The following is a 27,892-nucleotide window of genomic DNA, read 5'->3' as shown; positions in this document are numbered from 1 at the left end:
AAATGGCGATTTTTTTTAAAAAAGACAAGGCAACTGTGTTATGAATATAACCTGATAAAATTTGAATTCTCTCTAATACTATACATTTCAGCTTTAATAAATGATTGTAGCTTGCGCTGTAAATGAGAACTTAGAATGCAAACCATTTAACCGGCGACACCTAAATGCGAACCCCACGCTCTACCATCCATTGGCTACAAACTTATCACCAATCTAATTTTTATGTGACACCTCACAAGAGCGCCAATATCTGTACAGTGTAAAGGCTGGGGAGGTATGGCGCCACTCGGGTGGGCAGCATCGTGGGGCGGGTGAAGGTAGGAGCTGTAGGGAGGTCTTCATTAATGCGGGTCTTGAAGAGACCCTGAATATATAAAGGAGGAAAAACAATGATAGATTAAAATATTTTAAAATTTTTTGATTTTCACTCGATACACAAATACACAAATCAACGATACAAATTTTTTTCTATCTCGTAATAGAATCATACGTAGACAGAATAAATCTTAAATCACACGTAAAGTGTGATTTTATTAAAGTTACACAGAAAATAGTGACATCGCACAAAATGTAAAATATCAATCTCTTTTTTTTTTGTGACATAAATTTATCACGACATTTAGCTTACAAAAATAAAATTAGTTGAATCACATATAAATAAAACATATTTATTGCTCATGGATCATGGTTTAAATTAGATTCTCAATTCTCAATGCCAATGATATTTTAAATAAGTGCACATTAAAACGAGTTGTGGGCATATATTTTAATACTGATTTATTATAATGTAATGAAAATTATTTAAAATAATTTATTCCTAGTACTAATAAATCATTTGAGAGCTATTTTAAAAATGGTAATCCAAAATTTGTTAACATCGTCTCATTCTTCAGCAAGAGTTAAGCGTAATGTCAAAAAATGTATTTATCTTCAATGCAAAGCAGAAATCTATTTGGATGTCCCAATAAAATAGGACTCCCGACGGATGAGCGGATGACGGATGACGGATGACGGATGATGCAGGTAACTCCATTAATGGAGGACTGAACGCAGTTGGCGCTAACAAAAAGTTGTCCAAATAAGCGAAGTTAGCAGTCCGCAATGGAGTGCTGGAACCTACCCTGATGTTTGGAAGTGAGGCATGGTACTGGCAAAGAAAGGATGAAAGTAGATTGAATGCTGTTGAAATGAGATCCCTGAGGCGTATGTGTGGTAAAACCATGTGTGATCGTGTGAGGAATGTGGAGATCCGCAAAGAGTGCAAGGCTGATGTAAGCGTAGTGAGTAAGATCAAGAATGGGACGCTTAGATGGTTTGGGCATGTAGAGCGAATGAGCGAAGAAAGGAGTGTAAGGAGATTATACGATGCAAATGTGAATGGTAGCAGAAGTCGGGGACGCCCGAGGAAGACATGGCACGACCAAGTGAATCAGATACTTGAGTCGGGCCATGTCAAGAGTCAGAAAAATAGAAGAGTATGTATGAATGTGAATGAGGCAAGGAGTGTGTGCCAAGACCGAGTTGTTTGGCGGTCCGTCCTCTCTGCCTACCCCTGTACTACACTATAATTTTCCTTAAAAAAATTTCACCATATTTCTTTAAAAAAAATTCCGTTAACCTAAAAGTATTTGAAGTGTTTAAACTTTGAACCTTAACCTATTATTTATGTACTTACTATGCCTGTATCTACGTAGGAATTTACCAGTGTGAAAGACCTTAAAAAATAATTTGTTATTCACTATCGAAAAAATCGTATATTAACGGTGATTGTTTTCTTCTCAAAATACAAAACTGGAAAATTCAAGTGAATTCACTGTTTCAGATCGTGCCTTGAGTTTGCAAATAGCGCCAATTATTATAAAGCGCTTTTACTCGTAGCAGGTTAAAGAGTGGCTACGGAGAGTTTCAACACAAATCACCAAATACTTCTACAAATAATCTCTTTCCGATAAGACACAAATGAAAAAGATAGATACTACCAGAAAAATAGATACTACCAGAATGGCATTACTTTTAAATAAATATCCATAAAAATGTATGAACGTACGTTTCAATGATGAAATATACTAAGCCACGAAAATATAGCGCGGTTATAGCGTGGTCTGTCAAAGGGTTTAATCGTATCGATTTGTGAAATTTTTAATGATAACATCTGTTTTAAAATGTCTTTTATAACGCAAACTTTTGAATCTAATCCATTTATGGGTATATTATATATTTATCTAGACACATGGCATAAGGACCCATTTCAGTGTCTCCCCCCCATTAAGATTTCTTCGAGGGTGCTCTTGGGAAACCGGCTAAGGGACGAGGGTGCTAGGGCTCGTTGTGGCCTGGCCGCTCGCCATACTAATTCTCGCCGGGAATGCCCCGTGTTAGTGGGGCAAACAACCCTCGATACGCGGCTTGTATATTTTATTGTTTTAATCATACTTACACATGTAAATGTTGTTTTCTTTTTTTTATCATTTACTTTAGATGCTAAATCATCAGGTGAACACATCTCTGATGTGTCCTTATTTTGAGTTACCATGAATGTAAGTATGCATACAATCATACATGCAAGGACATTGTAGGGACTAGAATCAATTTAAAAATAAATGTCCTGACGTGTGCGGCTAAGGAGGTCAAACAATCAGTTTCCTCACACAGCCGTTGGGAAAGGGAGGGTCACCTCCAATGTACGGTTAAAGATTGTTGTAAATGGAAGTGGTGCCCTCTGTTATTTTCAAAAAGAACCGTTGAAGTTTTCAAACCGCGGCAGCGGGTTTTCATCTGCTAGTAAAATAGTTTTGCGTAATGTACCTAAGCAAACACACATTTTACGCTACTTAAAAATTATAATAATAATTCGAAATATAAAGACATCTACCTGATGTCTAAAATATTAACAACTCTCAATAAAAATAATAATAAAAAATTGTGAGACACAAAAAAAAAAAGAAAATATAACTGACGTACATGACGTACTTTATTTGTAATTATAATGAGATAATTGATACGACAAGATGGTAAAACGATACCTCGGAATTGAATTCTAGTCAATTATACTGAAAGAGTTCGCAAAATCCCTTTCCACGAAATATTCCTAACTCAATCTTTTATAATCGTGTCTTTTACATCTTCATACAACACAACACAAAATTTCAGAAGGTGGAATAACATCCTTAACGGGAATGCCGTTATTTTCATGAAAAACTATGTTTGGTACGTTACCTTCATAATAATTACACTAAGATAAAGTTTTTCCAAACAATGATGTGAGTGAACGTTTTTACGTATCTACGTGTGTTTTTGTAAGAGAAGAATTTCGTCGAGGATCTTCTGAGATCTTAATCCTAAATGACAGGATATTTAACTTTGTGGGCATAATAATACATATTTTATTTACTTTACGCTATGGTAGTTTTCGGAACGAAACTTAATTAGACCCAGTTATTTCACAGAAATTCAAATTGTAATATTGCTCTTCAGCGCCATTTTGTTTAGTGACTTTTTAAAGTTCCCGTTAAATACCGATTTCTATCAAATTGTAATTATCAGACAAGCTTAGCGATATGATAGTTGTCCTCTTCTCTTGATCACAATTTGTTCTAAGGGGCCGTTCAAGTATTACGTAAGCAGATTTATTACAATTATTTACCCCCTCTTCCCCCTTGTCACCAAAAGTAAGCAAAGCTCTTACCCCTCCCCTCCCATGCTTACGTAAAAATTGGTACCTATTTGCATTTTTCTGTCAATGTATTCTATTTTTTATGCGAGTACCTAAACGTATTAATTATTTATTTGTGGGAATCCCCGAATATGTATTCGGTTTTCAAACATAGACAATGTGTGGGTTGCCAATGTGTAAAAAAAAATAACTACTGCTGAGCAGTGCTTACGTAATCACTATCTCGACCCCCCCATGTTATCAAAAATAAGCAAAGCAAAGACCCCCCTGCCCCCCTATAGTGCTTACATAATACTTGAAGGGCCCCTAAAGCTGAAACGGCATCTGAAATAACTGCGCATAAGTGTCTAAATTTCTACGAGAATTTAAGATGTGAAAGATCTCTCAACCTTTCCTACACAGCTTTTAACGTTTTTAATTTATTTAATATTGTTTAATTGTTTTTGGTAACTGGAGGATAGAATGGAAAACTTTCTGGCGTATAACCAAACTTGTTTTATAATAATATAGGCACATTATAGATAGCACGCTATTAAAATTTCGCCTTCAAAACCCGCGCCACCGAAAAATACGATACCTATTCCAAATTTGTGCGAGTTGAAATCCGCGCCAAACTCTTCATACAAAATAATCTTAGCCGGTACAGACCCTATAACGGTGATATATACAAAATTTGGTCTTTCTTTGCAAAAATAAGACAAATTGTGTGCGTCGAACACGCGTTATGATATCACGTGACCTCCGAACATTGACGAATGTAACCGAAGAAACCCGAGAATTTCGCGGACTGACCGGCCGACGTTTGACCTTTGAACCATAGGGATGCAAGTTAAATGTTATTTTTTATGTTATATTATGGTATTTAACAATGTAGTCATTTTTGTACATATTTTTGTTTTCTTGTTTCTGTATTTCTCCAACCGTTTGCTTATGGCATTTGTAAATCTACTACCTATTGAAGTAGACCGATTTTGATTTCTGTTTTCGTATTTTTTTTTTAGATAAGTCGTTATATTCCTTAATTATATTTGCGAAAATTTCGGCAAACGCCCCATTGTCGTCGCTAGTTATGCAATTTTGTGTTTTGTCTTCTCCAGTTCAGTTCTCCCACTATCTCCAGTATTCTTTCGGATTTCAAATTGAAAGCGTTTGCGTATATGTTTATTTATGCGTTTGCGTTTATTGATTGTCGCGAATATTTTGTCATAATTTTTTTTATACAATGGCGGAATACAGTGTTGTCTATATAAAAAATAATGCCAATACTTATGAAAAAAGGTTGTAAATTAAAAATAAAGGGCCTCCGCGTCCTGACCTCTCATTAAAGCAGGTTTGTGCCGCGAAAACCGAGAAATTCACTCGAGTTTTTAAACGTGAGTGGTACGCGAGGTGTACTTGGTTATGTGGTTGCGAGGAAACCAATCGGTTATTTTGCTTCCCCTGTTTAGTTTTTGGAGGCGACCCATCGTGGTGTAAAATTGGAGTAAACGATCTTTCGCATTTAACATCAAAAATTAAAAAAACACTCGGCGTCCCAAATCCATTTGCTGAATGAAGTGCAATTGGCATCCATTGGCAGGCTCGATATACGCCAGAAATTGGATTCTGCTTATCGAAGATCGATAAGAGAATTTAACATACAAGTTGATAAAAACAGGCACATTCTATCGCGACTAATCGATTGTGTTAAATTTTGTGGGGCTTTTCAAATTGCACTCCGAGGACACGATGAGTCTTCGGAATCGGTAAATCCGGGGATCTACCGGGCTCTGGTGGATTTTATAGCCGAAATCGATCATTCTATGAAAGAACACTTGTCGGGAACCAGTGTATTCAAAGGAACATCCAAGGGTGTGTAAAATGACATTTTGGATGCCATCCTGCAAGTGTGCCGGGAACACATAATGAAGCAGGTGACCGAAGCCGATTACGTTGCCATCCAAGCAGATGAATCCACTGACTGTTCGACAATTCAGCAGTTGGTGATTATTTTAAGGTACGTCCACAACAGTAAGATTTATGAACGTTTCTGGAAGCTAGTGACACCAAAAGATCACACTGCAAAAACCATCGCTGCCAAAATATTATGCGAACTAAACATTTTAAAAATAAGTGCCAATAAATTGGTTGGACAAAGTTATGATGGCGCTGCCGTAATGAGTGGAAAAGTGGGAGGGGTACAAACTATTATTCGACAAACATTTCCGAACGCTTTTTATGTGCATTGCTATGCGCATCAATTAAATTTAATATTAGAAAGGGCCGCAGCAATTAACCACACGGTAAAAAACTTTTTTTCGAACTTGCATGCTTTTCCTGTATTTTTTTCAAGATCACCGAAACGCTCGACTTTACTAAAAGAAATCGTCAAGAAAAAAATACCATCCGCCCCACCGACCAGATGGAACTACAACACCGAAACTGTGAAGATCATCCATTCTCATTTGGAACCGCTCAAAGAGTGCATGGAGGCTATCATGGCTTTGGAAGACGGAGACTATAATACATATAACCAAGCTCAGTCTCTTCTTTCTTATTTAACAAATGAAGAATTCCTGTACTGGCTAAATTTTTTCGCAGTTATTTTACCCCACTGTCATATTTTATTTCAAGGGTTACAGAAGCGATCAATAGACCCTGTCAAAATATTGCACGGGATTATTCATTTCGAAAAAGCCATCGGGAAGATTCGAGACGATATTCCACCAACTTCTCCGCAGAAAAAACGCCGACCCAATGATGTTAAATATTCCATCATGCGAAAGGAAATTTGTGATGTTCTTTTAATCCAATCGAAAGACAGATTTCAGTTTATTGACCACCTCGTAGCCTCCAATTTATTTAACCCAGAAAAATTTTCCGACTACAATAAAAAATTTCCTGAATCAGATTTTACGCAGACAGTGAAAACCTACAATTTCCTCGAAAATGTCAAATTGAAAAACGAACTGATTGTTTTATATGGTCACGAAGAACTGTACGGTGCCGATGGAGCCCTCTCAATACTGCAATATCTTGTAGAATGCTCTTTACAGTCCATTTTCAGTGAAACTCTTACATTACTCAAAATCATTTGCACGATACCAATGACATCGGTTGAAAGTGAGCGCTGCTTTTCCACACTCAGCAAAGTAAAGACATTTTCTAGAAATACAATGACCCAATACCGTATAAATGCCCTGTGTATGATTAGTATAGAGAAGGAACTGATAACCTCTATACCTGATTTTAATACCCGCGTAATTGAAGTGTTTTCAAATGCAAAAAGTCGGCGCATGGATTTTTTGTATAAGTGAAAAAAAAACTAAATTTATTTCGTGCCACCTTTATTTGTTTTTTTTTTATGTTTTAAAATATCTATTATATATTCTACGAAATTATTCTTCTCTAAAAAACAATAATAATTAGCAACATACCCTACATTGAGTGCTATAAAAACATTACACAATTTAATTCCTATAAAACTTTTCTCATTATCTAATAATTGTGTCTAGTGTAAAGTGATTTAAAACAATAATATGTAGGTACCCCTCCCACTAACTTTATTTAAGTTGTGTGACTGCTGCCGTATTCGACTATTTGACGAAGGACAACAGTAAGTAAATTTTAATTAGATATGTTTATCTTCTCTTGAATTTCTGAACCCCCTGTTAAAAAGACCACGAACCGCCACTGCCAATAAAGTAATTTCTCCCCAAAAGGATTGAGATGTTCCTTTCAAAGAAGTTAAATGCAGAAGAGATCGACAATGGCGTTACAATGCGTTTTATTAATCTCAGTCTGTTGGAGGGAGAAAAATGATAACCTGCCATCTGTCCCTAAAAGCCCAAACCATCTGAACCACAGCCAAACCCAGGTTCAACCTCAGGTTTGGATCTTTACTTAATTTCAACAAATATTTTTAATGTCATCAATCGTTTAATAATTTTGTTAATGTGATTTTGGTTTTGTTTTTTGTGATTTTTACTTTTCCTCCGCCATATTAGCGGATGGCATTACTATTTTCGCCTCATTTTTAACATTTGCCGGTTGCTGTTGCCATGGTCCCTCGTTCCGAGCAGGGAGACTTTTTTGTCGCATCGCATTTATTTTCTATGCTGAAAAGATTATAAACCCCAAAAAGGTTTCACGGTAAGAAAAACAATAACAGTTTGTCAATTTTAAATAATAATATCAACAAAAAGCAGTAAATTCAAACAACATTTATTTTAATGTTTTCTTTGATAATATTTATATCGATTAATTTTACCTCATCCTAGTACTTGATACAATATTTTTGTACAGTCCCGTATTCAATTTTACTCCTAAGCCCAAATCCCCAACCGGCTATTTTCATTGGCGTAGAAATAATTTTTTTTTTATAATGCCGTTTCTGTACATATAATAATGTAGTAATATGATAATTTAAATCAACAAAACAAAAATATTGATACCGGCCAAACTAATGATTTTGAATACATATCATCTAATTGATTATTGTAAGTAAATGTATCAATATATATATATACAGTATGTAAAAAAGTGTCTCGTGTGTTTATAGGTGGGTTTTTTTAAAACAAATCTAGAGTTTTATTAAAAGATAGATGAAATTTTGCACATCAATTCAATTCAATTCCCGTCGGCGGCATTTATTTTTAATCGGGAGTTATTTTCAATTTGTATGGATATTTCAGGCGACTATTATTGCTCATAATAATTTGTTATCCTTTGTGCTATGTGTAAAAAACCTTGTCTTATAAACATTAGTTGATCATTAAAAAGATAATAGACAGTATTTGGTGTGAGTTTTTAAAGTTAATAAAAAAACACGTGTGAACAAAGAAATTACGTCTCTATGGGAAGATCATTCGCTCAAAGGACAACGCTTGATGAAAACGTGTTATTTATTAAATAATGCACTGTTAGAATCGGAAAAAGTTGGAAAATTCCAAATGAAAATGATTTAAATCTAAAAGGTAGCTTTTTAAACTATTAAAATAAACCAATAACCTCAATGGTGGTAGCATCAGATATATATATTTTTTAGGGAGAACTTTTAAAAATAATAATTGCAATAACGCGGTATAAAAGGAACGCGCAGTTAAAAGAATTTTCCGCAATTCCCTCTCCGTTGGTTTTCCCACGGAGTTGGTTCGACTCGATACATGTACTAGTACTCTCGAATGTCTGTCAATTCGAAAGATTTGAACAGCGAGAGTGGTCGACTTCCTGTAATGAGATTCTTCGTAAAACATATTTTAAAATATAAACTCGGGACACAGAGGGGAATCTTTTCACTGTGACATCTTCGGCATAGGTTTTTAAAAGGAAAGAAACACAAAACTGGCAAAATATTCCACAGCTGAGCTTGTGAGAATCTCAACCATATACGAATATTGGGCACGCGTTTGGCGTTTCTCCCACTGGACTTCGGTGCAGAAGGGATCAATGACGCTACTTTCTTCGATGAAATGCTAATAGAAGAAGCATGAAATTCCTACGTGACGTCAGTTTTCTAAAGACAGAATTCCGTCCGTTAAGATAATGTATTCTATCTAGCCGACAGCTGTTGTACGCGAGTCTAGAGTTTTTCAGGTATTAAGGGGCTTCAGACCAGAGGGGCTGTCAAACTCAACAGTGGAGCACACTAAAATATATTTTGTGACACTACCTCCATCTTATGGACGTTTTACACGATGCTTTTATTCGTCAAGTTATCACGTGGGTCGTCTTTTAATATGAAGGCGGGATGAAAAAAAGACGTGAACTATTTTTGTACCGATATTCGTACAGTTTAAGTTCACGGATATTATTTGATACTTGTCGTCTGCCAATTTAAAGTATATTTTGTGGAAATGTTGCATATTTATATTGTTTATTCCGTTTCGTATTTAAAAAATGCTAAAAAAACTATAACATTTGTTATTTCTGATTGTGAACGTGTGTTACTGTTGGTATTATGATTTTTTGTGTTTTTTTGATGATTTGTTTACGAAAATGACCTTTTGAAAGGTTATTGGTTATTTTCAAGTTGATACCATTTTGTGACGATTTATTAACGTCCCGAAATATTGTTTTTTCCTTAATGGCAACTGTGTGAAATCGTAAGAACGAAAATAATATTCGTGTAAAGGAACTATTTTTCATATGGGTATATAAGTTTCGTGAAACCAGTGAGACTAGGAAACCTCCTATCAGGAAATGTTGTGAGGTGGAAGGGAAAGGGATTGAAAAGATGATTGGGAAATACTTAACTTTTTGTATCAGATAAACAAATACATTTAATGGCAATTAAAGCGTCGTCGTTTCGTATTTGTTTGTTTGTTTTGAATCTTTATTTAGATGTACGCAAATTTTTTCATACATCTAGTAGTAAAATATAAAAAATACAAAAAATAACAATTACATTTTAAGAGAAAAAGATAAATACACAAAATTATATTATATAAAATATCTAGGTGACTAAAATAATAGTGGTGAGTATGTACAACAATCAAAAATTATTTTTTACGTACAAAGCACATGTCCCACGAAAAGTGCTAAGGCTTGGGGCTTCCTTTATGACATTTGGTAGGTTATTATAAAGTTTTTGCCTTTTATAAAACGCGCTGTTTTGTGTTCATGAAAGTTTAGTTTAGGGAAGCCTAAAATCTCTGCGTCTTCTCGTAGGATAATTGTGAACATTTTCATGGTACACAATATTTCTTTGCAGATAATTTGGGAGCATATTATTTTGAAGCTGCTATTTGAAAGGCTGTCTCTAGACAGATAGATGCTTAAAGTACGTTACACCCTGTAACGCGCAAATATACTTGAATTTATGTTAATTTAAATTTTATGTGTGAAGAAAACCCACATTATTTTCATTTCAACAGGTTTCAAATTCGCAATAAAAATTACTAATATTATTCATATACTCCCCAGTTATATCTCGAACTGTTTACTACAGCAAAAATATATATTTCTATGCGCAGATATCATTATAGTTATTTATTTTTGGGGTATTATGCCGTGTTGCGTTTTCTCATTTAGCCAATGTTTCGGACAGCATTACAGTGTCCATTGTTAGGGCAGATCTGTAATCGAATATTGTGGTGAAGTGTGCGCTTATCAAATCCTCTAAGAGCTTGTATCACAGCTGTTTTACAGTTAAAATAGTTTTCAGCGTGTAGTTTTGACGTAGCCGTCAATTACCAGATACCAAGAAACGTTGGCTAAAGCGGGAGGTAGCGCAACACGCCGTAATGCCCCAAATTAAATCACTTTTGTCCGTGAAAATCTCAAATCTATCTAAAAAAAGTTGTTTGTCTCACTAAGAACTTAGCTAATTATACCAAGATTCATTCATCAAACGTAACACATTTTTGCATAATATAACAATAGTATTATTTGTTCGACGCTTTTCAATAATTTATAACACGGAAATAATTTATTTTTTTTGGCATATTTAATTTATTTATTTTTGAATTAGGGTATTTAGTATTTTGCAAACGTAAATTCAGTCAGTACCAATGCAATATCGTAGTTGCAAGTGTGTCTGCGATGCGTTAGTTTTACGATGTTGGCTCTTCGCCATTGAACACGTGCATATAATAATCATTGAGTGGTTTGGTTAAGTAGTATTTTAAGTTAGCATATAATATATTCCTATTTCTATTTTGCTCGCGAAGAATCTGCATCCATAACCGCTTTGTATTTATGAAATTGATTGGCAATCGGCTGATATGGGAACTGCCCATCTCCTAAATGTCCACACTGAGAGACAGCCTTCTCACTACCTCGTAAACTCTGGTCCTTCATCAACAGGATAAGGTGCTCCCACAGTCGCTGTGCCCACATGATGCAAAGATAGGGCCTCAAAGAGTCGGCGATGTGTGAATGCAGTTGCAGTGCAGACCACCGATCATGTGTTCATTATTTTTATTAAATTATTATGAAGTTATTTAAAAGAAATAATATGGTTTTCTCAGGACACGTTGAGATGAAACACAAAAACTGGCATTGATCCATCCTACGCTGTTGGATATTAGAACAAGTTATATACGAGTATTTATATCATGCACAAATTTCAATAGTGGAAGGGGGCTTGACTTGCATATTTAACTTCTCAGTGCTGTTTAAGTGAAACGGCGCTAAAGTCATCACAGCGTCTTAAAATCCCGGTGAAACAAACATAGTTTATTGTCATTATCTTCAGAGATGCAATCCCTTTTTCTCGCATTCAAACGCTCGGAAAGATATTTGTGTGTTTTTTATAAATTGACTAAAACCAATTTGGACACAGCCGTGACTTCTTCAGGACATTATCTCTTTATAGAAAGGAGTGACTATATCGGGAGGGTGGTCACGTGGTGGATACCGGGCGGGCAGCATTTGTCTGATTTTTAAAAACCTACCATTTATTTAGAGTTTAATAAAATTTTGTACTTTTGACCATCAATACAAGAGGAAGGTCACTGTCCATGTCTGATTTCGAAAAACTTTATGTTAAGCCCGGACAACGCCGGGAACTTCAACTAGTCTATCTTTCTTCTATATAAATAAAAATGTAAACATTCGTTTGTTCAAAATTTAAAATCTCGGAAAGTTCTACACCGATTGCATTCAAATTTTGACGCAATGTTGCATTTGAATACGCGTTTTTTTATTATTTGTGTTTTTGGGGATTTATTTTATGGCAATATGTCTGAAGATGGGATAAATTCAGAAACTACTTTACTTTGAATACTAATAAAGAGACGTTTATAAAAATGTATTTTTAATACATGTTTCATATCAAAGGTAGCAATTTTCGAAATATTTTGAAAGACCTTTTAATATTATTTGATTTACAAAGCATGCTTTTAAATTGAAGAAAAACAGCGTTATAAGTTTTTAATGGAAGTTAATTGTTATTACCAATAAAAATGTACATAATGCTAAATAATTTCTTCTGCAATTGAAGCGTGAATAAAATACCGACCCTGTTAAGAAATAAAAAGTAGAAGGAGGCTTTATCGTTTGGGTAATGAAGAGTATTGTGGGATTAATAGTAGGGGTGAGAGGCTCGAGAACCTAGGGTATTTATCCAACATAATATGTTTACTTAATATACAGCTATAAAAATTTGCCCATATTATATAGGTATACTAAAAACAGTACTAAATAGTACACTACGGTCCTAAAACAGGCAATGTCAACAACATGATGTACAAAGGACAGTGATTATAAACTTAATGTTTGATCAAATCTTTTGATTAAAATTCCGGTACTGAGGGATCAAATCTTTTGATAAAATTACAGTTGACTGAGTATGAAGTAGTTATAGGCATAATCGAAATCTTAATTTAAGAAATATTATGGATACCAAACGAACTTAAATTGATCGTTCGCTCTAAAGGACCTTGTGAATTTTCTATAAAATCGAATTGTACTCCTAATTATAAATGTATTATCTTAAAAAATTACTGTATGCAATGTCTGAAATTTATATTTTCACGAAATGTATACTTTACAAAAAACGAAAATCGCTCCAGCAGTAGAGTAAATAATGCATTTGAGGTTCCCCTATGCAAAACTAGGCTTTTTTCATTGCGCCAAAAATTTACAATGCTATCAGACTGTAGAAATTAGATGTAAAAATATATCGTCTGACAGCGTATACAAAAATTTAATAAATGGATCGTTACCAATGACACAAATACTTACCTGCTATAACATCCTACTTGCTGTAACTTTACAAATTCTTTATTTTTATTTAACTTGTTTTGTTTTTTTTTTTATTTATAATTTTTAAAAAATCCAATTGGCTAGATTTATCAATTTTGCGCTAAGAATTTCAATGTGTCAATAATTATGAAAATAGTGAATCATTTCGAAATAAACACCTCGATTCTCCCTTACCAGAATTCAATCAGGGTTTTATTACCGTAGAAATAAATAAAAATCGTCGGTCTGAATTCTTAAAACAAACACTTACAATTTTGAAAATGAAGCGATAATTCAAAAAAGTGTTGCCATAATCAGTAGTCGTGTAAATTAACTTTTTAATGTTAAAAAACTCAAGGAGTACTTGAAGTTGGTGCGCCGGTAACCCAAATGCTCCGGGCCGTAGCGTGGCGGGCGGTCACCGGCGACTCCGTTCGTTGAGTTTGCGGTCGAAAGGATTCGGGCGACATCTATAGCCGCCACACCCCTCTTCCTTAGAAAAATATTTTACACTGATTTTTCAAGGAATGTAGACTCTATTTGTATATAACTCAACGCAAAAGATACAGTTTTGAGTCTCCCCGACCGACAACCGCTCCTACTTTTTGTGCACACGTATTGTACTGACAATGAAAAATAAATAATTATTGTATAAACACCCTGTCAATATAAACACGGAAACTAAAGAATTTTAGCCGAAACACGAATCTGGGTAACCGAAGAAAAAAAATTATTCAAAAAAATTTTAACTCTAAAAATTTTTAGCGTCCGTAATACATTTATGTTCTATACATTTGTAGGAATTCTGGATTCTGTCAAAACTTTCAACCATAAATCTTAATTTGCTGCGTATTTCAACATAAGCTTATAGACTAGGCAAGTAAAATTATTTTTGTGAGATGAACAATTTTATTCGATTTTCGAAATTTGGATACTCATTGATAACACTAATAATTTACAAGTTTATACAAGCAATGAATTTATAAGCCTGTAAGCTTCTTGTCTCCCCTTTCTTGTGTTTGGAACCCGGGAATATATGTGAAGAGTCTAAAAGTGGAATGAAATAGATTATCCCAGAATGAACTATGCATAATGAGCTATGTTCAAAATAACGTCAACTTACTAAAAATAAAATAAAATAAAACTTTTGGTTTTACCATTAGGCAGAAGTCGGGGACGCCCGAGGAAGACATGGCACGATAAAGTGAATCAGATACTCGAGTCGGGCCATGTCAAGAGTATGTAATATATGAATAATAGAAGAGTATGTATGAGACGATGTATGAATGTGAATGAGGCAAGGAGTGTGTGCCAAGACCGAGGTGTTTGGCGGTCCGTCCTCTCTGCCTACCCCTGCGGGGAAACGGCGTGATGGTTAGTTAGTTAGTTAATAGTAATCATACTCAGTGTATTGCCATAATAACTACAAGTAAATTAGTACTTAACTATAGTACATTAGGATATAATATGAAATAAATAATTACACAGCATTAATAGAGCTATGAGATGTATACTGGGAAAAGGCAAATACGCAAGCATTAATCAAATGAGAGAGCAGCTAAATTGGATACCAATAAAAAAGAGACTGTTATTTGATGTGTTAATTTTTGTGCAAAAAGTCATGAACAACCAAATGCCAAAATATTTTAAGGGTGAAATAGTTTTTAATAGAGATGTTTATAATTACGAAACCAGAAATGTCAATAGAATTAGATTGCCACATATGAAGAAATTAAAATCACAGAACTGCCTAATGTACAAAGGAATAAAGATGTATGATGAAATGCTTGAAAGTCTGAAGAATGAGAATTTTGAATTAAAGTTTCAAAATGAAATATTATCTTGTGTATATTAATTTATATTTAAATGTTGTATAAACTAACTCAATAAATAAAAAAAAAAATTAAAAAAATACAGTGTGTGGCAAGCCTACGCACGACGGAAGTGAAACTTTTAGTATTCTTCTCTTATTATTATTTCATATTATTATTATTCAGAATGCTGTACATTATAGTTTTAAAAAGCATAAATTTATTTATAGGCGTGTTGTTAACAAATGAACTTTTAACTAGATTCATAATATTGACATATTTATAAGTAGCATGTGATAACAAAAATTAAAAATTAGAAAAAATATGGGATTCGAACCCGGGTCCTGCATAACGAGTGTCGAACGCTCTGCCTCTAGACCGCGAGGAGAGGTATCTTGCGCGACGAGAACCGCGTATACAACGTGTACTCCTCAATTGACTTGTCCCGCGCAAATTTTCGTTTTCAAACACGGCAAATGAATAATATCACATAACGTCTCGTTAACGCTTTATATAGGGTCGAATCGAAGATATATCGGCAGAGTGAAGTCATATCTGTCGATTTTCAAAATATTTCCGTATATTTGTCCGTTTTGGAAAAGATCTATCGTGTTTTAACAGTCTCATACCCGTATGGAGTCTGAATTTGAAAAACATTTCTAAATTTTGAAAAACTCACTTACGGCTGTGTTTTTTACTAAAAAAACTTGTCACGCACGTCTGCGAGGGTAATTAGTCGCGTTATCGGCCTTGATTAGTAATTTTAATGATTCAAAATAAAAATAATTAATCAAAATACCGAGCGACTCTACTGGCTCGATTTGTAAGCTATATTTCGACCAAAATATCATATACCGGGTACCGACCGTTACTTCTAGCCAATTATTCGAGTTAAACACCTGCCGGTTTAGAGTCTCACTAAATGGATTTAGACATTTCGTGAGACTCTCGGTTAAAATTAACAAATTTATGTAATTTTTTACTACATTATTACAAATCATGTAGATATTTTCTTATATGTATGCCTGGCAAAGTCGCAGCACGAGAGCATTTTATCACTTTTCCTCGTATTAAAAACATCACAAAAAGAAAAACAAAATTAGTTTAAGCGGGGATTGAACCTCGTTTCTTCACGACGACAGTCGGGTGCTCTGCCTCTAGACCGCGAAGCTGAGTTTGGAGAGTGACCTTAACTAGGTATATAATATAAGCTAGGCTCCTATAGCGAAATGATCACGGTTTTTCGTGACGGTCATGAGTCGGTTTTACTCCGGTCCTCGAAAATGCATGACGCGCGTAAAGAAGTTTCACTTCAAAAATTAAAATACATCAAAATAACATTTTTATATTTATCACGAAAATTGCAGCTGCATGAACACGTGTTCCGATATATTCTGATTGGGAAATAACTAGCCATCACGTTTTTAACAGGATTTTAAGAAATCAGCCATACTCATTTTTCTCCGTGTATATGTATATTCGGAACAGTTCGTAAGCACCGAGCCCTGTCGAGCACCCATATACCGTAAATCTAGGGGCAGATACTTTTTAAAATTTATAAACAAATTAAGAAGCTGCCATATTTCACTTCCACATATTCCACAACTCGAAATAAATTACAACAAAACTCTTTCGTTCAACGGTCCCGAAAGGCGCAAGTTAGGTCGGGAATACATGTACATTTTTACATCCGATAACATGATCAGACCTTTGCGCCATACATCTGTCAGCAGTTCATACACATACGATCGATTCCGATCCAACTATCGGATGGGACGGCCGACTCGGTAAGGGCGTCGCCGATTTTATTACCAATCCGATTGTCTGAAGGTGCACCGGACTTTTTCTTCCGACTCATCCGTTTGGTAACAACAATTTATCACTGCAGTACAAAAGCATCAACGCATATTATTATGCAATTTAAAAAAAAAAAAAAACAATTTATTTTTCAACAAGTTCTGCTGTGTAATTATGATTACGCGTGACAGCTATTTCGTCTTCTAGAAGCATTATAAAACTTTAAGTTAAAATGGAGTTGCACAAATTAAATTAGATAACAATAAATAAGCATCAATGCCAATGTAACGTATGGTTAAGGCGATGCACTACGTAGTAATTTAAAATCATGTGTTTTTGGTTTGATAATTTGGTCGCCCAGAAATATTTCAGATGCTTTAATTAAATACTGCGAGTAGAATACATCTTGGCCTTTGAATTTATTGAGTATTTTTTAGATAAATCTTTTTATAAGCCCAGAAAAAAATATTGTATAAGGCCTATGAAAACTGCTTTAAAGTTCAAAATCTCTTACTTACGAACCCATTTTCGGTTATGGTTTTATTGTTTAATTTGGAAAAATAAGATATTTATAAAATGATCGGAAAAAATTAAATATTTATGCCTGAACATCAAACAAAACTTTTTTTCTTGCATAAATCAAAACAGGCGGATGGTGTTAAACGGGAATTTAAACCTTATCGCCATCTACGTAAGGGTTGTTATTGATAGCGGCTCGATTTAAAATATTACACGACGTAGTGCATCACCTTAAAGGAGTACCATAATACGGAAATTAAAGACTTGGAGGAAGTCTGTAAATAAATAAATAAATTGCGCCTTAGATTATATTTTGTGCTGATTGAAACGACTGGGACCACACAAAATCGGACACGAGAATCAGACATGTATTTGGTTCGTCCAATCCGATAGTCTGATAGGAAAGCAATATCAGATATGTATTCCCGGCCTTACCATCGCTACTAGCGAGGGACAAGCCAACCAATGCCACCATTTCAACACTAGCAGAAAATTTGGAACTCAAAACACTTAACTATTATTGATCTATTTGTAATTGGTAGCCTATTGTAGAAATAAGTTACACACACATAATACGCCTCGTTCAACTGTTTACCACTTCGTACGTTTGTGTTAAATAAATGACAGCTGTCAAAATAAGAACGCTGCATGTTTGAGAATTCAAAATTGGCGCGCAATTCAAAATCACGCAGCTCTAACACCGGCTATTATCTGTATTCACAAAATAAAGATAAATGTTTACTTTACCGAACAAAGACAATTAAGATTATGCAAATGATTGACGAGGTTGTTGGCTTATTGGTAGGTAGGTACAGATAATTATCTGATTTTATATTAACTTAGTACAGCCAATAATTGCACGCACTGCAAACGTGCAAAATAGTCCTAACAGCTCACTTACCAAATTCATTGTACAAAAAAATAATACCAAGCAAATTCTAAATAATGAAAGAGCATTTAAAATGAGAGGAGGAGGGACAAGTTTTTCATTCAATCCTTGTCAGGTGTTGGATTAGTGAAATGGAAATACATACTTGTTTTATAGAGATCTCTACACAGCTAATGAAGATTAAAATACCATTAGCAACGAAAAATCAGCATTTGCCCCACACCTTAAAATTTCTACCTAAATGAATTTCTGAGTTCTGATACTCAACCTGAAGTATGGCAATGGGCTGCGGAGATGGGAGAGAATAGAAATAAAGATTAGATAAGTAGAAATGAAATTCTTGAGGAACAAGAGTGATAAAACTGTCCATTGTACATCCACCAACATTTCAAATTGGGTTTGTAGATACGTGTACGAGGTGTGACGTTGTAATTTTCTTAATGATTTTTTAGGTCTTCATCTTCTTGTTGTGTTCCTTTAATGTATGTTCCTTTTTATCTCGTACAAGCTTTGGTATCTTCAGACATCGATCTGTTTTTCGGGCTGGTTTTAAAAGTATTTTCCTCACAGTAAACTTGACATAGACTAAAAAAGGTTAGTAAAAACCACAATGTCTAGTCATCCAACAAATAATGCACATTAGTAGAAGCACCACTGGCCACATCAATTCTTGATCGCTTTCATGATCTCGGTTGTTGTATCGGTATTTATTGACCCTTTCTACCGAGCTCCCTACTACTCAATACTCGTAAGACAGGCTGTATTTACTCCTGGTTTTCGACTAACGATAAAAAAGTGCGCTATATAATTACTACCCATCTCCGGTTTTGGATTTATCTCAGGTTGGCGTATTCTGTCGAGGGGCTCACCTTTTCTCCTCCTCTATTCACCTCCTTCGTTTGAATTAAGACTCATCCCAAAGCATACATCAGAAAATTAAATAGATAGGATTGGGGTCTAGTTTTAATGGTGAAGTTGTAATGTTTTGAGTGATTTGAAAGAAGTTAGTTTCGAGTAAACCGAATTCGAATATAGTAAAAATAGTATTCATTTATGCCACTAGTTTTATTTAGTTGGAGTTCAAAAGATTATAACTACAGTTATGGGATAGAATATGCGGTTAGTGGAGACCTCCACCTAAATAATAAATACGTAGTCTTCGAATTTTCATTGTATTATATATATCGCAAGAAAATATTCCCTATGTCTTCGTGAGCAAAGACACTGGGGCAGACGAGTCATTTAAATATTTAAATACTAAGGTTCATTTGAGAAACGGTTACAATCATGAATAAAGGACCTCTTAGAAGGACTTATAAGAACCCTCTGGATCTCAGAACAGTTCCGGTAAAATTGTGAGAGCATTTCAATGTCCATTATTTGCCTTCTATATTATTCTCCCGGAATAGAAGATTCAGGACATAAATTTAGGAAATTCTATCCCACGATGTTCCTAGCCGAAGAATTAACTGAATGCATATTTAAAGACTCGTACCTTATGATTTCTGCGTAATACAAAATGCATAATTTTAGCTTTCATGAATTTGGTTCTGTTAGTGACTTGGCGTCGGTTTAATCCAGATGAGCCAAGTCCTTTTGTATTTCTAATTTTGGAATATGTAGAACATGTGTATTATACATCTTATTTACGAACTTTGAATGTCACAAACTAACTGATATTACGTTTAGATTGATTGACTGTTTTTGGACGAAGCTTTGAATGATTCCGTAGAAATAAAAATTTGATCGTTGCGAAATACTTTGCTTTAAAAAAAATACATATTGCAGTTGCGTAAAAATGAAAATTAACACAATATATTCGTGACACGAAAAATAAGTTTTAAATAAGACCAAGAATTACTATCAACTATCGAAAGAGATTTAAAATTTCGGTAGTTTCCAGAAACTTAAACTTTTGCTTACAAATTTGATTAAATCGTAAAAATAGGTAAATAATACACTCTAAAATATTTAAAAAAATAATATTTAAAAACAAATACCAAATCTTTGTTTATTTTGCACTTAAACGTGAAAGATTTCTAAAATCCACAATATTAAGTAATTTGATCATTCTTCTACGAAAAACAAAACAATTATTGGTATCATTGTAAATATCTTTCAGTTTTTTGGGCTCGTGTAAGACAGGTAATGAGATATTCTTATTAGAATTCTTATAATTGGACAAATTTTAACGAATAATTTGGTAGGTAAATTCTAATCCTTTCATATAATCCATAGACAAATGCCTGGTCACGATATGAGATTATATTTCTAGAAAAATTTTAGCAAGCTATCCGACTTCTTTATTTGCACTATAGATATTTACTGCGCTTTGTATTGGCTTTTATTTCAAATGGAACACATTGCTTTTTTAGTTTCTTTTTATGAGCTTTTGCTATTATAATGAAATGCTTGTATTTATAGAAACATTTCAAAACTAGGTCAATATCACTTGTTAGGAATGCATTATTTGACTAGTGAGTGATGAGATATTAACAATATTTACTTGGCTAGAAATTAATGGTTACTACTGCAGGAACATTGTAATGATTGACATGATGTTGTTGGTTTGTCATCATGTCAGACATGTGGCAGTGGCATGTCGGACATGTTGGTGCAACATTATTTCGTAGAACCACGATCTTTGTTACATCCAACATACAGCGGTTGTTGCATGGTGGTGCAAATGATTAGGTCGTTCGAAGAGCTTTTTATTGTTTTAGTGTTTACTTCGTAGACCAACATTTATATTTAAAAAAATTAATCATTATTAACATTATATTTACATTTGGCAGATGCATCGCAATTCAAAACCATATATATATACTCTTTCTAGTATAAAAAGAATAAACTTTGAATGATTATTTGATTATTGCCGAAACCAGGGCCGGACATATGTGGGCGCAATTGGAGCAGTCCGCTCCGGGTGCCGAATTGCCAAGGCGCTGATAATACCTAAAGCCTAACAGTTCTAACACATCACTCTTGAGATTATTTTTCAAGTGGCGCTGCACAAAAACACAAATCCTTACATTGTTAATTGCAGTGATTACCTACCAAGGCGTCTACTTACTGGTTTTGACAAGGAGTGCCAAAATTTTACTAGCGCCAGGCACCGCGCCGGTCCCGGCGAAGACCATTTGTTCGCGAGTGCCTTCCACACAATTTTTCTGTAAGAATTCTCCATTTAGCCCAATAACCTGGCGCTCCGTCTCCTCTACGACATCGTAGATCTCCATCCCATTCAAATTTTGTATACACAGCTTTGCATTGGAAATTAAAGTCTCCATTATGCAAATATTTGGACCACGGAACACGACCACAAACACCTTCTTGTGTAACTCTTTATTCTACGGTTCTATATCTACAACAACAACAAAAAATGATAGCTGTTTTTTTTAATTATTCATTGTAATTTATTCGCAGCAATGTACAGGAATTTAAGACAATTTTAAGGTGATTTTTTATGTAAAACTTTTCTATCACAAGAAAAAAGAAAGAAGTCACATTTATAAGTACACAGTTTTCAAATGACCTGAAAGGTTCTTAAATTTGATGGTGCTTTTGTTATGAAATAACTTAAGAAAATTCTTTAAAACTCAAAAAACTTTTGTTATTTCTTGCAAATTATCAAGAAAATTGTGGTCAACTTTTGTAAAAATCACTGAAAAGATAAACCGACAGAATTGTGTATCATTTTTAAAATATTAGAAGTCGAATTTTTTGTTACTGACCGTTGACTGTAGTTTTGAACCAGCCCATGACATTAAGTACTAGCCGTGGAAATCAGAATATAACATCAGTAGGAAAAGAAATGTGCTAAGCAAATTATTTCAAATATGGAATGTATTACATTGCACTACCCCTGCATACATTCTGGAATTATTAACTATTTAACTATTTCATTAACCTGGCTGATGCGACCTCATACAAGCTCAGTGAAATGATTCATCGGGTCGCTTCAATTTTCATTTATTTATTTTGGTCTTAAAAGCTCAACTGCAAAATTTTCTCTCAGGGTAGCAGCAAGCATAGCGGTATATATTATAAAACCTCCAGCAGAAACACTGTCTCGATTATTTTGATAGCAATCGATGTTTTTGACATCAATCGATTATTTTGATAACAATCGATTATTTTGATGACAATCGATTATTTTGAACCATTCGATTATTTTGATAACAATCCATTATTTTGATAACAATCGATTATTTTGATTAGAATCGATTATTTTGATAACAATCGATTGTTTTGATAGCAATCGATTATTTTGATAGCAATCGATTATTTATAAAACAATCGATTCTTTGAAGGTTCGTATTCAGAAATCATTTAGATTTAATTAATTTAATATTTTAGTTAAATTTACAAATAAAGCACCCATTTGAATTATATTAGCAATTAGTAATACCTTTAGTTACAAATAAAACGATTAAGAAATTTATAATTCACTTCTCGCGTTAATCAACAGTAAAATATACAGATCTCGTAACAGTAAACGTGTTTAACAAAGTAAACTGTGAAGAAGATAATTATATTATAAATTAGGTAAGAGTTTTGATTCAAAATGATCAAACCGGGGGAGAAACTTATTAGATGCAAATAAAATGTACCTATTAAATTTATATAGTTTTACATTTGAAAAACATACTGTAGGGGTGAATGTTACTACAAGTATCGTCACGCTGCGAGGCAACCTTTTTAAAAAGAATTATTGCTTAAAATATTGTACCTATAGTAAACAGACCGAACCCGCTGTTATTCCTTAATAGGACATAAAACTCTAATAACAGGGGTTTGCTCGACGCAATGATTTCTGATGAACGTATTACAAAAATCTCAAATGATTGTACAGGTCCCTACGGATGTAATTTATTTATTTTTAAGATTAATAAAAATAGGACCTCACTATTAAAATATTTTATGCTAAACGGTTTGAAAATTTTATAAAACGTTTTTCATATTTTTACTATTAAGTTAGCCGGTAAGTACCAGATTTTATTTTACTGGACGATGAATTAGTAACTTACCGAGGGATCCCTTTAGAAACATTTGAGATTTTAGTATTACGTTCATCAGAAATAATAAAAAATAAACCTCACGGAAAGAACGATTTTTTAAGCCTGCCAGGGCAAAGTCGACAGTAGATCCATATTACGCCGGGCCGTCCGGCGAATATTGCCTTTTCACGACTTCATCAATTTCCACTTTATTTTAGAGATTTGATAGGGCACTTTCAACCGCAGGTCCGTTCGATATATGAGGGCCACGCATCGCATATTTTTGTACACGGCTGCATCACTTACGTCATTAAGATTCTGGCTTATTTTAGGGTATTGTCTCGTCTTAATCCCGACAAACCAAATCCTTCCACAACCTCCGCACAGCATAATTAATCCCACCCGGACGGCATAGTTGTCAGTAAAGCCAGAGGAGCTCTAGTGAAATATTAATATTTAAAAAATAGTAGATACCTATTTCTCAACCTTTCCTTTCTTTTTACCATCTACCGAATTTCTACACCTCGTGAAATTCTCTGAAAACTGGGGTGCCATAATTCCACTGCCCGGGGTCAGTGAGAGTCTTATTCGACTCTTACGATTTCGTTTGTTTGACATGAATCTTTTTGCTTCTATGTCTGGAGTTTTTCAGTTAGCATAGGAACATAGATCCATATTGAAAATAATAAACAAAAAATTCTAACCTTTTGATACATGAACGGCTGAGTCAAGGCCAGCCATCTCTCCAATGCCATCACGATTGCAATGCAGACGGATCCCATTCCAAATATCCTCAGCACCACCCTCAGGGCGCAGAACCACCTCGTCTCCACCACGAGAGGAAGAAAACTCTGCAAAGTCATCAGTCCTAGCATTCCCACCAGGGCCACCAGATCATTGATAGCCAGGCTCCTCAGCATGAGAGCGTGCTTCCGATTTCTAATCTTCTTATCACCTCTGCACAGAGTTATAATAGCTGCGAGATTCCCTAATATCCCCACTGCGTAGGTTATTCTGATAATAAGGACACAAGTAAAGGACATTGTGTGTCTCGCCGCTGTAGAATTGTCTAACGATTGTCCTATGAATGTGGCGTTTAAATGTGGCCATAAATTATCAGGATTTGTTATGTTTTTCCACTCATCTGAATCAAATCCCTCCATGGCTCCGCGCAATCCCGAATTCAGCATATTAAATTCGATTTACGTGCAATTTTTTCATGTTTTTTAAATTTAACGTAAATGTTTTTTTGATGTGCCACTAATGTGTTTATTATCTTATTTTAAAGTATCACAAGATAAAGCGCATTAGTTATAATATTAACTTGTATTGTCCTTCGATGATCAACGGATTCGTTCGTTTTTATCTTTAAAAAATCTATATTGTCCACTGGTCCGTAAAATCAATATCAATGTTTTTAAATTTAGTTTTTATTTCTGTCAGAATAAAAACGATGCTTGACCTTATTTAAAACCTTCGCACAATTTTTTATAGACAATTTTTCGTATCAATAAGGTACGTGATAACGCATTGTTTTTTTGAGATTAATTTACAGTTTTGCGGGCGTTACAGGTTACAGTGATGCAACTAGTTTAAGATCAAGGAAAGACATTGAGCTGTCTTGACCTGTCGGACCGTTGTCTCGGGTGGCGTTTTCATCAACCGATGGACCAATTACTTCCATCATCCGAGGAATTCATATGTTAGATGAGTAGAACGTCTGGCAGAGTAGGTTGAACCAGCGTGAATAATATTATATCGTATGTAAGATATTGCGTAGTCCACGCGCAAAGGTACTAGACCTTTTGTTTACAACCAAAATGTTGGAATTCGTTGGTAATTTTATTCCGGTTGTTTTTATTATTTTATACTTTCTCGGTTTGGTGCCTTCGAATGTTTTTGACCTTCCTACGTGGAGGTAACGGACTACGCATTCACCTTGTGTTTTCTTTCCATCTCTATCTGCCCTAGGCTTTGTTCTCTCTTCTCTTTCTTCAAAATCCACACCTACGCTCGTTGATTGAACGATCAGCTGGGAGTGTTCAGCTGAAGAATTCAATTCAAATAAAGAACACTGGGTTCGAATCAAAAGTTCCAAAACTGATGTATTTTTATTGCACTTAGTATGTTTTTCACTCGAGTTAAAACAAAATTCAATTATTTGGAATACAACTGAATGTTTTTGGATAATGTTTCGAGTTCCCTAAATGCAATGTCCGATAACGTATTCGTTTCCTTCTGCAACATGTGATATATTAAATATTCATCGGTTTACGCCACAATTCGGTGCATAATGAGTTTGTTCACTTCAATATATTGTTCCGTCTCACTTTGTTGTTTATCGTTTGTTCAATATTAGGTAAGAGGTACCTACGTGGGAGATAGTGCACCGGGCTAGGATTCCAGACTATTTGAGGAGATAATAAATGTGATAAAGAAACGTTTTGTTTGTAAAACTTAAGGTCAAAAGTAAAATTCGATTAATATTTTTTATCGAACCTATTTTGACGGTCTTTCAATGATGAAAAAAAAACAATGCACTGTAAATTGTCTAACCTATGAAATGAGAATATTCTACCGATTTAGGCCAGAAAAATAAGCAAAAATGATAGTACAGTCCACGTGCAGAATTCTTCAATTTTACAGATAACTCCATCCAGCTTTAAGCTGATTTGTAGTTACAACTGAATAATAGTTATTTTTATGATGTTATGGCTGCAAGCGTGGGGAGGTGCTAACGATACTTCGAAAGTTTTAATATTTTTATGGTTTTAATTATTAATTTATTACGTTGGTTGCCTGCACATTGACATAAAAAATCAGCTGTTGCACAATTATAAGCAACGTTGAGCTTGTCACGTGGACCGGACTTAAAGATAGATAATAATATTTGGATAACAACCTGCAAAGAAGTTGTACATATTTTAGATAAACTTTGATAAATGCTCTACTGTCTGTGGAAGTTTTTGGAATACGTTAAAACTTCCATAAATAAAGTTAGCTTCAAGATGATCTTGATTTATTTGTTAAATATTGTATTAGCAACGAAACACAAACTTTCGTACTATTCGTAGTAGTACGTAGTTTGAACGTGGTTTTGGGTTGAACTTTTCGTTCCTTGCCCAATGTCATTGAGGTAGTGCAATGTTGGCTCTATAAAGAGAGATTCTTTATGCACGTAATGTAATAATGCATTACCTGGTACGTTGTCGCTCAAACTCGTTACAGAAAGTAACGAACTAGGCCTTTTTTACTTCAAAACCTGTCCCATTCGACTGATAATATGACCGATAAACCAGATTTTACCTTCTTTAGGAGAGAAGTAGACCTCAGGTAAAAAAACACCTGCGCAATCTACCTTTTTACCTTTGGGTGCGTTTTTTTTAATTCGTCTAATACTATCACGAGTTTTAAAAAGATCGGCATTGGAATTTATATAATGTAAATGGTATCGAATTCAATACGTTTGCAGTAGGCAAAACGTTTATTTTTAAAATATATAGTAAATATTATCTGATAGTCAAATAAGAATACCAACCAATTCGTTCACCACGCAATGCATTATTACGAAAAAAGTTTCGAAAACGGGTTCCGTAGTGAACACACAGCACAATCCAATTCACGATATTTCAACATTTTTGTTCACCGTTTCATTTTATAATATCTATAAACTTGTCATGCGTCCACAATAATAATGCACAACAACTTATAAATAATTACTTCCGATTATTTATTTAATATTATGAACTAACAACATATTGATAACAGGGTGAATCTCGGTCAAATCATCAGAGACCCGAGTTTATCGTTGAATCTGTCACAAAACTTAGGAATCGAACAGTGTTTACATTTTTTTATCACGTCGGCCTATGCACGCGACCAACGGCGCAGTTGTAAACAAACAACTATGGTTTAAACGCGGTGCGATTGGTCAGTCTGTTCCCGCCAAGCAGTGCTGCCATGCGCAGAGAGATAGAAGAATAATCCCAGAGTCGGTACACCTACTTCTACACCGCGGGTAGGTACTGTACTACTGACTCGAGTTGGTTACCATCTCAAGCGTCGGACTAGCGCGGTTGCCGCGATACGACTGACTGATTGGCTGGCGGTTGACGCGGGCGTTTTCGCGACCCCTGTAGGTGAAATATTATTTAACTTCTTGGGAAACTTAGTTCTTGGAAGGCGTCGAACTTATATGAAAAGGATATATTATTCGTTATCTATTCGCTTTCGATAAGTGGGAATCGGCAAAGTGCAAAATTTGTAAAGGAATTCGAATTTGATGTCACGTCCAAACCACCGTACTTACAATTATAATTCTTTTTTAAAATGTTTTTTTCGGTAACTGATTTCCGCCTCTTTCTAGAAAGGCAGGCAAATTCAATATTGTATCGGTGATTCAATCCAATATTGTATTTGTGTGCCTTTCTAGGAAAATTGAGTTTTTATATGGACAAACTATTTATTCATATTGCGTATATACGGGCGCAAACAAAGAATTCGCATAAATTGCAAAAATAAGTTTTTTCAAAAAATA

The 27,892-nt window shown here is 34.6% G+C and overlaps 1 protein-coding gene across 2 annotated transcripts in view; it reads right to left on the bottom strand.

Moving 5' to 3' along the window:
- LOC149417631 (prostaglandin E2 receptor EP2 subtype) overlaps positions 1 to 27,410 on the bottom strand; it is a 189,503-nt gene extending 162,093 nt beyond the window's left edge. Inside the window, exons 1-2 of one of the 2 annotated variants that reach the window (XM_089640458.1) lie at positions 27,108 to 27,410; positions 24,060 to 25,762 (exon numbers count right to left, since the gene is read on the bottom strand). In XM_089640458.1, coding sequence (XP_089496584.1) covers positions 24,060 to 24,545 — 486 coding nt within the window. In that variant the 5' untranslated portion in view covers positions 24,546 to 25,762; positions 27,108 to 27,410. The remainder of the gene's footprint in view (positions 1 to 24,059; positions 25,763 to 27,107) is intronic. The other variant, XM_089640459.1, reaches the window with a different exon arrangement.
- Between the last annotated feature and the right edge of the window lie 482 nt (positions 27,411 to 27,892).

Source organism: Hesperophylax consimilis, chromosome 15, assembly GCF_061612785.1.
Source record: "Hesperophylax consimilis isolate HC1 chromosome 15, BYU_Hcon_1.0, whole genome shotgun sequence".
Lineage (NCBI taxonomy): Eukaryota > Metazoa > Arthropoda > Insecta > Trichoptera > Limnephilidae > Hesperophylax > Hesperophylax consimilis.
Note: the sequence above shows the minus strand (reverse complement) of the source record. Positions and strands in the feature narration are given on the sequence as shown.